At 37.0% G+C, this 12,743-nt stretch overlaps 1 protein-coding gene across 2 annotated transcripts in view; it reads right to left on the minus strand.

Annotated features, from left to right (window-relative positions):
- LOC150091430 (AFG1-like ATPase) overlaps positions 1–12,743 on the minus strand; it is a 185,816-nt gene that overhangs the window by 125,464 nt on the left and 47,609 nt on the right. For both annotated transcript variants that reach the window (XM_090383864.1, XM_090383871.1), the window contains exon 5: positions 12,173–12,306. In XM_090383864.1, coding sequence (XP_090239990.1) covers positions 12,173–12,306 — 134 coding nt within the window. The remainder of the gene's footprint in view (positions 1–12,172; positions 12,307–12,743) is intronic.

Consider the following 12,743-nt stretch of genomic DNA (forward strand, 5'->3'; position numbering starts at 1 on the left):
AGGGGAGAAAAAAAAAAAAGGAAACAGATTTTGTCAAACCTTCCAGATTTCAGGATTCCAAATATAAGGTACCATACCAGTTTTAATTCTTAGGATTTTATTTGTTGTTTATACTTTTAGGAAATGATTAAATTAATACTAAAATAAACTAATAATACTGTTTCCTTCTAGGAAATCGAAAAACTAGAATGGCAACTGTGTGACTCAATTTAAAAATAGGAGCATCACCTGTAAGTTGCCATATGCCTGAGGATACTGAAGTTAAAAAAAAAAAAAACTTTTTCTAATGCTGCATTTATCTGGTTCTTTCACACAATTACTCTGTGAAAACCACAAAATATCACTTCAAAAACAAGGTTATTAAAACTAGCCTATAGTTAGAAAGGTAGAGAATGCTTCAGTCATTAATCTTCAACCAAGAAAAAAAAAAAAAAAAAAAAGTATTCAAATCTTTTGTTGCAAGTCACCTGACAGATCCTGCTCAACCAGTGCTGGATTAAAGCATGACTGACCATCTCTGGTCTAACATTCCTAACAATGAGGTAATTTTTTTCAGTGATTTTACTGTTCCCAACTCCAGCTGACTTCAGTTTGCTGATTACATGGAGTCAGCTGTTAGAGATGCTGAGGCATTTGCAATTACTAATGATCTGGCATAGCTTGTTCATTTACCTAATAAAATACCAATACTAACCATACACACTCTTGATCTTTTCCTCACTAACAACCTGTCAAAATACATGGTCAATGTTATTATTCCTCTAGGCAATTCAGATGATAAAAACTGGGTAAAGGTCTCTTCTTCAATGCAGCCTCTCATGGCCATCCTCTGCCTCATGTCATTTGGTATTAAAAGAATGTGAATTGGGATGGCCATGGTCCAGTGGTAAGTGTGTATGGCCACAAGTGAGGAGTAAGTTTGTTATACCATAGGATTCCAGTCCCTATGTTATAACAAAATATGCCAACCCATCATGAACTGTGGCACCAAGAACCTGGTTACCCTTCATAATTAATTCAGTAAATTTGTGGTCATGTTGAATTTGTAAAAATCATCTGGTCTTGACTGTATTCAGAATAAATTGAAATCTAGTTATTCATTTGCATGATAACTCCACCTACAGTGAGGAGACTCACTGCAGCCTGTTCCAAGCCAGGATAAAGGAGGAGGGTCTCAGGAAGTAAGGGAGTCCAATATCTGACTTTTTGAAGCATCCATCAGGTTGCTTCAGAGGGAACCCTCCACCATGCTAGGAAGCTGCAGGCCAACCCTCTGCACTTCTGAATCGAACTGATTAAAAGTAAACAAAGAGAGAAAACTGGACAGATGTTATGGCAATAAAAGTGGTACAGATTTAGGACAACTTTCTGTATATGGAATGTGAGAGGAGTTAATGGGAAGGAAGTGGAACTGGCAAAGGAAATCCTGAATCCTGGCCAGGAATTTGTGAGCGAACATATCATGGTACTTAACATCAGGTTGAAGTGGGCCAAAATATCCTTGGTCATGACATTTGCTCCCAGTGAAGACAAATTCATTGACGTGAAGGACAAGTACTACAAGCAGCTGAAAAGAACACTGGACGAGCTGGCAAAAGATGACATCATTACTGTTGGGGGACAAATGGGAGAGTTCAAAGGGAAATGGAGAAGTGGGAGTGTTACTGGCAGAGAAGGAGAGGAAATTGTCAACAGTAACGGTAACCAGTTCTTTTGCAGTTCTGCATCATTAACAGCACTAAGTTTATTCACAAGGATATACATAAGAACACTAAAGCAAAGCCATCAAGTAATGAGAAGTCCATTATCATCTACATAATGATAAAGAAGAATAAAATGAAGTTTGTCTGGAATGACATTGTTAAAAGGGGCCCAAAAATAGGCAGTGACCATCTGCTGATTATGGAGTTAGTGCTTGACCCTCCTGTAAAGAAGATCAAGAAAGGGAGAAGGAAGACAACCTGCACTAAGATCAAAGTCTATAAACTAAAGTAGGCAGATGTCCAACAGGAATACCAGGAGAAGGTCACTCAGAGGTTGAGAGAGGTCAAACACTGGAGAGAGTCCAAGGACCAAAGTCTGTAGTAGTTCCCAAGTCAGCCCATGGAAGAAACAAACAGCATGGTGAGTGGTTCTGTGAAAGCTGAGGTAAACAAAAAGAAGGCTCGATGGAAAGAGTACCTCTCATCAAGGACCAGCAGGGATTATGAGGAATACAAGGCACAGAGAGAAAAAGCCAAGTCATAGTAGCAAAGTCTACAGAGTCCTCAAGAACATGAAGAAGGAATGTCCCCTGAAGTTCATCAAATCAAAGGAAGGTTCACTTCCAATCAAGGAAGATGAAGTTAGGAATAGGTGTAAGGAGTATCTCCAGGAACACTTAACAGGTGATGAAGATCATGATGGTGAGGGAGCAGCTCATATGATACTGTAGATGCAGACAACAAGGAGAATGATATCAGTCTGGCAGAGCTGAGTGTGGCTATATGAAAGATGAAAGCCAGAAAGGTGGCTGGACATGATGGCATAACATCTGAGATGGTGAAGTATATGGGTGATGTAGGGACAGATCTTCTACTGAGATTGATGCAGCTGGCATGGAAGAAGGCTCAGGAAAGAGGTGGCAGTGGAGATGGAGGAGGTCCACAAGATCTTATCTTTACCCTTTGGCCGATTATTGAGAAATCCATTGAGTATGACTTAGAAGTGCATCTTTACTACCTTGATCCTGAAAAGGCATTTGACAAGGTTCCATGGTGCAAGTTATGGAGGGTGCTGGAGAAGAAAAAATGTTAGCAGAAGCTTAGTATTGCCATTAGGAGTTACTATAAGTGATGCAGCAACTATGTGAGAACTAGCAACATGAAGTCAGAATTCTTGACAACATCAGGTGTAAGGCAAGGAGGATTCTCTCCCTGTATCTCTTCATCATTATTGTGGACAACTTCATCAAGGACTGCAAGAAGTCCTTCTACCTGGCCCTTCCAAGTTGGGAAATTGAATAATGAGGTCTGTCACTATCTCCGAGCTTGCTTTTACTGATGATATGGCTTTGAGAGATAAGTCACAGAAAAATCTTCAACATAACCTGAACATATGGCAGGAAGCCATGGCAAAAAGAGGAATGGTCATTGGGTCTGGCAAGACTAAGTCTATGGTAATTTCCCACAAACCTGTACACCATCTGATCACCTTAAATAGGAAGAACATTGAGCAGGTTTGGCACTTCAAGTTGTTGGATTGGATATTTTACTGGCGCATCAGCTTCTATGGCTATAATGCACCAAACTTATGATTTATGGCTTATTCAATGATGTCTTTTGTTATGATTTTTATATCAAATTGTAATAGTTTATGCATTTCAGAAACTGGAAGACTTCGGATATATTAGATTTATCTGACAATATTGTTCGTAATGAAAACATGTCCGTTTCTTTTAAGGATTTAAAGGTAATCTGACGTTCTCGTGTAAAGTTAGGGCAGTCAAGTAGAATATGTTGGACTGTTTGCACTGTGTGACAGTCAGAGCACTGAGGCGGAGAGTCGGCTCAGAGCAGATAGGAGTGGGTAACATTGGTGTGTCCTATTCTTAATCTGCTAAGTATAACTTCTTCTTGTCTGTTGGTTCTTGTACTGGTTTTCCATTGTTGTAACAATGGTTTTATCTGTAATAATTTGTTACCAGCCTGTTCCTGCCATTTTTGTTGCCACTGTTTTTCGCCACTATTTTGAATTGTAATTTTATAGTCCAGGTATGGTATTTTTATGGTATTGTTAATTGGGCTTTCTGCTTGTTTTGCTGCTTGGTTTGCCTGTTCATTGCCATCTATTCCTACATGTCCGGGAACCCAGCAGAAACTTATCTTTTGCTTTCGCTTTGCTAGTTTTGATAGCGTGTTATGTATTTTACATACGGTCGGATGGTGTTATCCTTTAAGGCTTGCAGAGCATTGAACGAATCTGTAAATATTATACTGTTGGTGATGTTGGTTAGCCATATATGGTTCATGGATAGTTGTATAGTCTCCAGTTCTGCCATATAAATGCTGCACTCAGTTGTAAGTAGTTTCGAAATGATGGTATTCAGGAATTGGGCTGCTATTCCTACTTTGGTTTCTGTTTTGGAACCATCTGTGTGTGTATATCAAGGTAGAATTACAATGTTGGTCTCTGTAGGCTGCGTGTAATTGTTGGAAATTTTGTGTAGGTAGGGAATCCTTGTTCCATTTATGCATATGGAGATTACATATCGTTTGAATGGTATCCCAAGGTGGATATGGAATTTTAGGAGAAACTGCTATCTGACTGAGATCTAAATTATGTTGCTGGATTAGGTCTCTTAAATATATGCCTGCTGGTTTGTTAGCATTTGGATGTGCTCTATATAAGTTTTCCAAACTTGGCTCGTGTAGGATTGTCCATGTTGGGTGGTCAGGTATTGATTTTATTTTGCAGTGTAGTATAACAGCAAGTTTTGTCTCTGGAGTTGTAGTGTTGGTTCATGAGCCTCTGCATATAGGCTGTGGACTGGTGAGGTGCGATATGCTCCTAAAGCTGTTCGTAAAGCGCTGTGGTGCACTGGATCAAGTCACCTCAGGGCACTCGGTTTGGCTGAGTTATACACGGGGGCTCCATAGTCTAGTCAAGATCTTATGAGGGCTCTGTATAATCGCAACAGAGTAACTCTATCTGCACCCCAGGTCGTTGCAGACAAGACTCTCAAAATGTTTAGTTTCTTGAGGCAGTTTGTTCTTAGTTGTTTTATATGTTCCAAAAAAGTTAGTTTTTTATCAAGAATAAGTCCAAGAAATTTTATGGTTGGCTTGATTGGGATTAACTGTCCATTAAGTTTTAATTCCGGATCTAAATGAAGGTTTCTTTTCCTACAGAAGTGCATGCCTATAGTTTTTTGTGTGGAGATCGTGAAATCATTTTCCTGAGCCCAGTTGCTGACCTTGTTTATTGCACCTCGTAACTGGTCTTCTATTGTTCTCATGTTTTGGGATTGGAAAGAGATACTGAAATCATCTACGTAAAGAGCTGTATTTATGGAGGATGGTATATGTTGGGTTATAGAGTTTATTTTTATTGCAAACAAGGTGGCACTGAGGACTGATCCCTGTGGTACTCCTTGTAGGAAGACCTTTGAGTGTGTAGTTTGTATTCGTACTTGAAAAGTTTGATGCTGTAAAAAGTTCTAGATGAAAACAGGGAGATGTCCTCTTAGCTTTAAGTTATATATGTCCCAGAGAATACCATAACGCCAGGCTGTATCGTATGCCTTTTCGATATCGAAGCATATCATGACTAAATGTTGTTTTCTAATGAAAGCATTTTGTATGTTGTTTTCTATTTTAATCAAGAGGTCCAAGGTTGATCTATGTTTCCTGAAGCCACATAAGGTATAAGGTATGTTCGTGTCAAACAGCATCTGGGATTTCTCCCAACTCTGTGTGTGTTTCGTTGTATCGAGGACAGTACACTGTCAAGCCAGAGACTTGAAAGTGTGTGGGCCATGTCTGTGCAGTGTGATATGTTGTGCACATTGTCACTCGTCAGGCCCCAAGTGGGGTCTGACGTTACCCATACCCTGCCACGTGGAGGCTAGCCGGAACAACAAATTGCTCTGGCAGGTCCTGCCACCTAGTTTCCTGGGATTTCAGTGGCTAGGACTTAAAAAAAATAATAATAATAAAATAAAAATAAAAAAATACGCATTTGACATTAGTGCTTAATGGAGGAATGGTCCAAGATTTCAAAGCCACACTCATGCAGTGCAGCCATGGCAATGACAGATTTGCGAACAGGCATATTTTCTTGGTGGGAAAATGCTCTTTTGCTGAGTTTTCCTCAGCATTTGTCTTTGATGTTTTCACACAAATGCCTCAAGGTCTGCATAATATGCCCCTGGGATTGTCTGGCCTTTCTAAAGATAATCCCGTAGCAACACTCCATCCCAATCTATGCCATCGCCTTGCCAGTAGAAGAAATCAACTTGGTTTTTTTCGGAAGGCGATAAGAGCTGTGTTTTCATTGTTCAGACTGCTCCTTTGTCTCTGACTGAAAGTGACGGATCCATGGTCACTAAACCTTGCAAGGAAATTTTCTGGATCTGCTTGAAAACAATGGAAATATTCATTTGACTTCATAACTTGTGTGTTTTTTGAATTGCTGTCAACAAACTTTGAGACCCATTGTGCTGCTGACACCTTTTTTCAGAGTGAGAACCTCTATTATTATGTGGTACATATGTTCAGGTTTGGATGAGATGCTCAGGACGCTGGCAATCTACTGAACTGTCACTCGTCAATCACTCATCAACAGATCTGCACACTGTCAACAACTTCTGGAGTGATGGACATTGCTCTCCCTTGTTTAAATTTTGCTGCCCGCTTCTTAACCAAGGAATAAGAAAGTGCACCCTCTCCCAATGTTATAACCATACCCTTATGAATTGTGTTTGGCTTAGTCCCTTTTTCCCAATGTACAACTGCACAATAACTGATTTTGTCCATCTTTTCTCATACACACAACTTTAACTTCAGAATCTGTAATAAAAAAAAAAAGACATTACTAAAACTACATGAAACTTGGTGAGTTAATACTTGAATTGTTACACATTAAGTACAAAAATTTTTAACTCTGTACCACTATCTTTCCATACTCAGACCATGAATTTTTCATATACGCCTTGTATCTGTTTTCTGGAACAAACTTTATTCACATGTATTTCCTGAAATTTAAAATCTAAAGAAATTCAAGTACTATAGATTCTAATACATTTATAGATTTTGTTAAAAAAACACTGCCTACTTTATGTTCAAATCTTAGGATCACAAAGTGGACAAAACTGAAGGGAAAATAAAACTTATGGTAAAGTAACTAATGAGTGAATACATTAGATGCTTTTACACATTAGACACACTTTTGACATCAACACAGACACAAAGAAATTTTTATGGTTATGCTCTTCCAGTTAAAAAAAATGTTCAAAACCATACTGGAGGAATAGTAAAATTCATGCACATGCACATGCAAAATTTCATTTTATATTTTATTTTTGGTAACTAGGATACTATTACACAGCTGCTATACAGTTAAGTAGAATTAATGAATTTCAATGAACAATGCAAGTCCATCCTAATATGACACCAAAAAGTTTCCAACTGTTTACAGAGACAGTTTTACAATTTTATGTTAATTACAGTTAGTGTGATACTGGTTACAGGCATGTCTGAAATGGCCTCATGGGGTATTTGATAAGAAATGAAAGAGTGAATAAAAGCCAAAACAGATATTAATGAGGATTAATATATAAAGAGTCACCTGTTATGGCATACTGTTATTGCTCCTACTACTATGAAAAATGCACTTTGCTGGTATAATTAAAAATCAACTGTTCAATGAAGGTGGTATTCAGTAGAAGGAATTTGGCCCTACTGAAATATAAACTGTAGCAACCATGTTTAAGTTCCCCAATTCAATATTTAAAAAAAGTCATGATTGTAAGTACCAGGAATGCAGGTTCTACCATCATTGACAAAATATGGATCTCTCGTGCAACAATAGCACTGGTTTACATGGCTTAGCAAACTGACAGCAAAAATGCATCAATCAGAAGAAAAACAGAAAATCATTTTACAGGCAAAAAATGGAAGATTGCTCTACAGCAGGGGGTGGCCAACTTAATCTGTGATGCAATCTATTTTTTTTCTTCAAAATGTGCTGCAATCTACCATCTCAAGAATTTCATTGCACATGGTTAAAAAAGTTAATCGACACATATTGAAAAATGTTGTTTATAAATTTTAAAATTTAATACAATTCAGAATTCTTATTTTAAATTCATACGTATTTAAATCTTTAATTTATGTGAAGTTTGTGTGTTCATGTCATCTGCCAAGCTTTCGAAATCGGGGATATACTGTGATAAGGCCAACCGTAAAGAATCTTCTGTATGCAAGTCCATAAGAGCACAGCAATTCTTTGTCTTCGTTTGTTTCAAATACAAATACTATTCATATAGATATGTGGAACCAAACAGGAATTTAAAAGTTCACTGCATTTTTTTACATTTGGGTACTTTTCTCGGCAAACATATTTCCAAAAGTCTTTTTCTGATGACCTTTCCATGTGAAAAATCTCAGCGATTTTTTTCGTATCTAAGTCGACATTAAATGGATAATAAATATATTGAACGATATCTTCAATTGTTTTAAAATCACCGAATTTGGTTTTAAAATCATTCACAACTTTCTCAATTTCGGAAACATATTTCTCACTATTACATTCAAAAACAGGATATTTTTGCAAATGATCTTGCATATTTGCAAAATGATCAAATTCTTTTTCTTTGAGGTCTTAGCCATTTCCAAAAATTGATATTTATATGCATAAATACTACTAATCATGTCACCCACATTTTTATTTTTTCCTCGTAATTCCAAATTTAGATTACTTAATTTACTGGTAAAATCTGCCAAAAAAAAAAAAAAAAAAAAGCCAGATTACACAACCACTCCCTATCTTGCAGCTGCTGATAATCATCTCCCCTTTGTTAAACAAATTTATTAATTTCATTCAGAAAATTTCGAAATCTCTGTAGAAACTTACTCCCACTCAGCCAACTCAACATCTGTGTGTAATATCAGATCTGGTTCATTTTCATTGAGTTGCATTTTGATAAGTCTCCTTTGAAGAGAATGTCCTCTGATGGAATTCGTGATTTTGAAAGCCATGTCCATAACACTTTTTGTATTTAATCTTTTGCTGGCTAACACTTGTTGGTGGATGATATAGTGGTAACTCAAAATATCTGAGAATTCATCATCATTTTGGCACAATGCGATGAATCCATTAAGATGCCCCGTCATGGTTTTAGCTCCATCTGTTGTTATTGATACGAGCTTAAATAGTGGTAATTTAATTTTTTTCAATAAAATATTTGAATGCGTTAAATATATCAAGACCTCTAGTTCTTTCTTTTAATAAAATCCATACAAGTAAAATCAAGCAATTGAGCTGTATCACTGATGTCTGTAGATTCATCCACTTGTAAAGAAAAGGACACACTATTAGTAATATGAGCATACAATTGTTCGCTCACATTTTTACTCATTTTTTCAATGCATTGCGTCACAGTATTTCGAGATAATTGCAGATCTTGAAGAGCACTTTTAATTTCATTTTTGTTCTTAAAATTTTCAAAATGAGAATCGGTTATTTCTAAAAATGCGTCTTTGATGAATTGACCATCAGAAAAGGGTTTGTATTTTTGGCAAGAAGATGACTCACTTTAAATGATGCTACAGTTATTGCTTTAGATTGTAAATTAGGTGTCACGAAGAAATTTTGTTGTGCGAATAATCTGGATTTAAGTTCTTTTAATTTATTTTTTCTAAGGTTACTATTAGGCAGAAAATCCAATTGGCATTTACCATGGAGTGTGTTGAAGTGCCTTTCTAAATTTCCTTTTTTTGGGTATAGCCATGGAAGCATTGCAAATCAAACAACGTTTTTCTTTTATCATTACAAAAAAGTATTCTAGTTCTCACTCTTGATGAAAATGATGCGTTTTACTCTTTTTGGTAGTATTCATTTTAAATCAAATCAAATTAATGTATAAGTACTGTCCAGTTATTAATATTAAGTAATCTAAATAAGAATTCGACACATACACGATGCTCTCCACAACGAACTGCGTGAATTTTCACCAGACAAGCCTAGCAGCTGCACGGTGACAAGAGTAGTCACGTGGTTCAACGGATTGGTGATAATTGTATGCAGTGGGGGCCTTAATAATCATAAAACATTTAGATTTTGACTAATCTATTTATTATTATTATTATTATTATTAGCCATATGGTGCAAGGAAGCCTGAGGCTTCTGCGGCACCAGACAAAAAAGAAACTTTCTGAATTACCCTGAGAGAGAAAACAAGGGTTAGAAGTAGAAGGGAATCACCAAGAAAGAGAACAATGATGATATCCAGCTCAGGATCCTGGGTGTGCCAAGCCCATGGGAATCTTTTTTTATAAATATTTAAAATTTGACGTGATCGACCGAAATTAAAGCCACGATCAACTTGTTGGCCACCCCTGCTGTACAGGGTAAGAGAAATGCTAACGTCCATTTCTAACAATGCAACAGTTTGAAGCTTATTAGCATTAGCATTAGCATTAGCATTAGTAGAGGCATTTGATGCAAGAAAGCAAGCTTATGCAGCATCAGCCAAAAAAAAAAAAAAAAAAGTAACATAAATAAATAAAAATAACCACTTCCACTTCACCCCTCTGTTCGTTCGAAATACCTGTCCAGCTGAGCCTTAAACTTATTTAGGCTATCAACTTCCACGACAAGGGATGGAAGTCTGTTCCACCCACCAACCACCCGCTGGCTAAAGGCAAATTTCCGCACATCTATCCTACATCTGTCTTTCCTCAATTTGAATTTATGCCCTCTCAGGTGATTTTTCTGAGCTAGAGGAAGAATCCCATCAGCATTGAGCATGCTCAAACCATTCAAGGCTTTGTACACCTCTATCAGATCACCCCGCTGGTGCCTAGTTTCCAGACACTGTAATTTGCAAAACTTAAGCCTTTCTTCGTAAGAGAACCCCTTTGTCCCATTCACCAATCTAGTTGCCCTTCTCTGTACTCGTTCCAGCAGCTCTACATCCTTCCTGAAATGAGGCCTCCAGGCCTGTATACAGTACTCTAGGTGTGGCCTGACCATTGCCTTATACAAGGGAATAATCACCTCCTTATCCCTGCTAGAAAAATTCCTATATATCATTGACAATACACCATGAGCTACTCTTGCAGCTCGTCTGCACTGCTCAGAGAACTTCATATCTGCCTGCACCACCACCCCCAGGTCCCTTTCATTCTCTACCACTGTCAGTGTAGTACCACAGAGTTGATACGTTGCTCTGGGGTTGCTGTTTCCCATATGTAGTACTTTACATTTGTCAATGTTAAACTTCATTTGCCACCTCGAAGCCCATCTGCTCAACCTTTCCAAATCCTGTTGCAGCAGCATAGTGTCAGTAGTGTCCTTGACAACCCTGCCAACCTTCGTATCGTCTGCAAACTTGGACATTAAGCCTGATATACCATCATCAATATCATTTATAAATACAGAAAACAATAAAGGCCCCAATACTGAACCCTGAGGGACTCCACTAATAACATTAGTCCACGATGAGCAGTGTCCATTGATTACTTTCCCCAATTCAGATGATCCACTTAACATCCATATTGTTCCTGGAGAAAACTACCATAGGTAGTTTTCTCCAGGAACAATATGGAATGTTTTTGGCACCATACCTTTGGCTACTGGCAAGAGATTTCCTGGTCTAACAAATCATGTTACCCCTTCTATCACATAAACAGTTTTGTTATGTGATAAGATATAGTATAATCTCAAAAATTCATCACCTGCTTAATTCATCATGCTATTTATTTTGTCATTTTTTAAAGTTGCGACTGCCCTTCCAGTTTATACAGTATAACTTTCTACTCCTTTTAATTTGTCACAATAATGATGGTCCCACTGCTAACGAATTACCAAGATATGTATGTATGTGGCAGAAACAGCAGAAGCCATTGGACTTTCACAGATAGAGGAGACAACACAACACAATAATGGCAACAGCATAGTCTGGACATATATGGATCATAATCCTGAGATTTTTAACTGAATACATACAATAATACATGATGGTTGTGGACAAAAACCAGTGAAAATTGTAGAAAATCAAGTGCACTTTCTAATGCATCTGTTGTCTCTAATAGTGATGGCATTTTTTCTGCACAATATACCGTACCACAAGACTATAAATGAGTGGCCACTGATGAAAGAACATCTAAAAGGCTTCATACTCTTTTTTTTTTTTTTTTTGGCAAATCAACTCCATAGAACTAAACTTAAACGAACATTTTTATGAGGAGTCGAGAGGGCTGTTAAAGGCCTTCCACCACCACTATTCATATTATCCAGCATGGAGTTCATGCTGTGGTTGAGCAAGGCTGCTACTGAAACCAAGAAATGACCAATAAATTATTAGGCAGGCATTTTTGTATTTTAATAACAGGTGAGTTTCATTTTAAGTAAAAGCTATACCAATTTACTCAATGTACAAATTGCATTCCTCAAAGAATAAACTAAATACCTGAAATTCGTCTAAACAGAGAAGCCAAGCTTCATTACTTAGAGATTCTGCAACAGGAGGGATGGGATCATAACACAAAAGTTTTCTGTTTTCTTTAGTATATCCTACTGTTTGTTTCTTATATTCATGAATACCTTAAAAAAAAATAAAAAAAACACACATGGAAAAATAAATGCATTAAAAATTTATAAACAGAATTAACTTTTTTTAAATAGCCATCAGCCAACATGAATGACTTTTAAGGTACTAAAGTTTGTACAATTGCTAATATTTTAATACTTATATATCAACAATTTCATTTTTTTCCCTATATAATATTAATAGGAGGCGGGTCAAAATCAGGATTCACTTGAAATTTTTATATTTTACTTTATTCATTACAAAATAAATCAAGCCTATTATAAGCATGGAATCTAGTTCTGCAATCTTATGTCTTGGTATGTTTAATGTGCCACCACAGACAATTCTACCAATGACAGTTCTACAGTCTACCTGGAAAACTTGAAATCACTCTGGCATGAAGAATGCATCAAAGGTCTGAATTTTTTTTGGGGCCTTGTCAAAGACCTCA

Source organism: Mastigoproctus giganteus, chromosome 1 (assembly GCF_048544385.1).
Source record: "Mastigoproctus giganteus isolate SK-2022 chromosome 1, ASM4854438v1, whole genome shotgun sequence".
In the NCBI taxonomy this organism is placed as follows: domain Eukaryota; kingdom Metazoa; phylum Arthropoda; class Arachnida; order Uropygi; family Thelyphonidae; genus Mastigoproctus; species Mastigoproctus giganteus.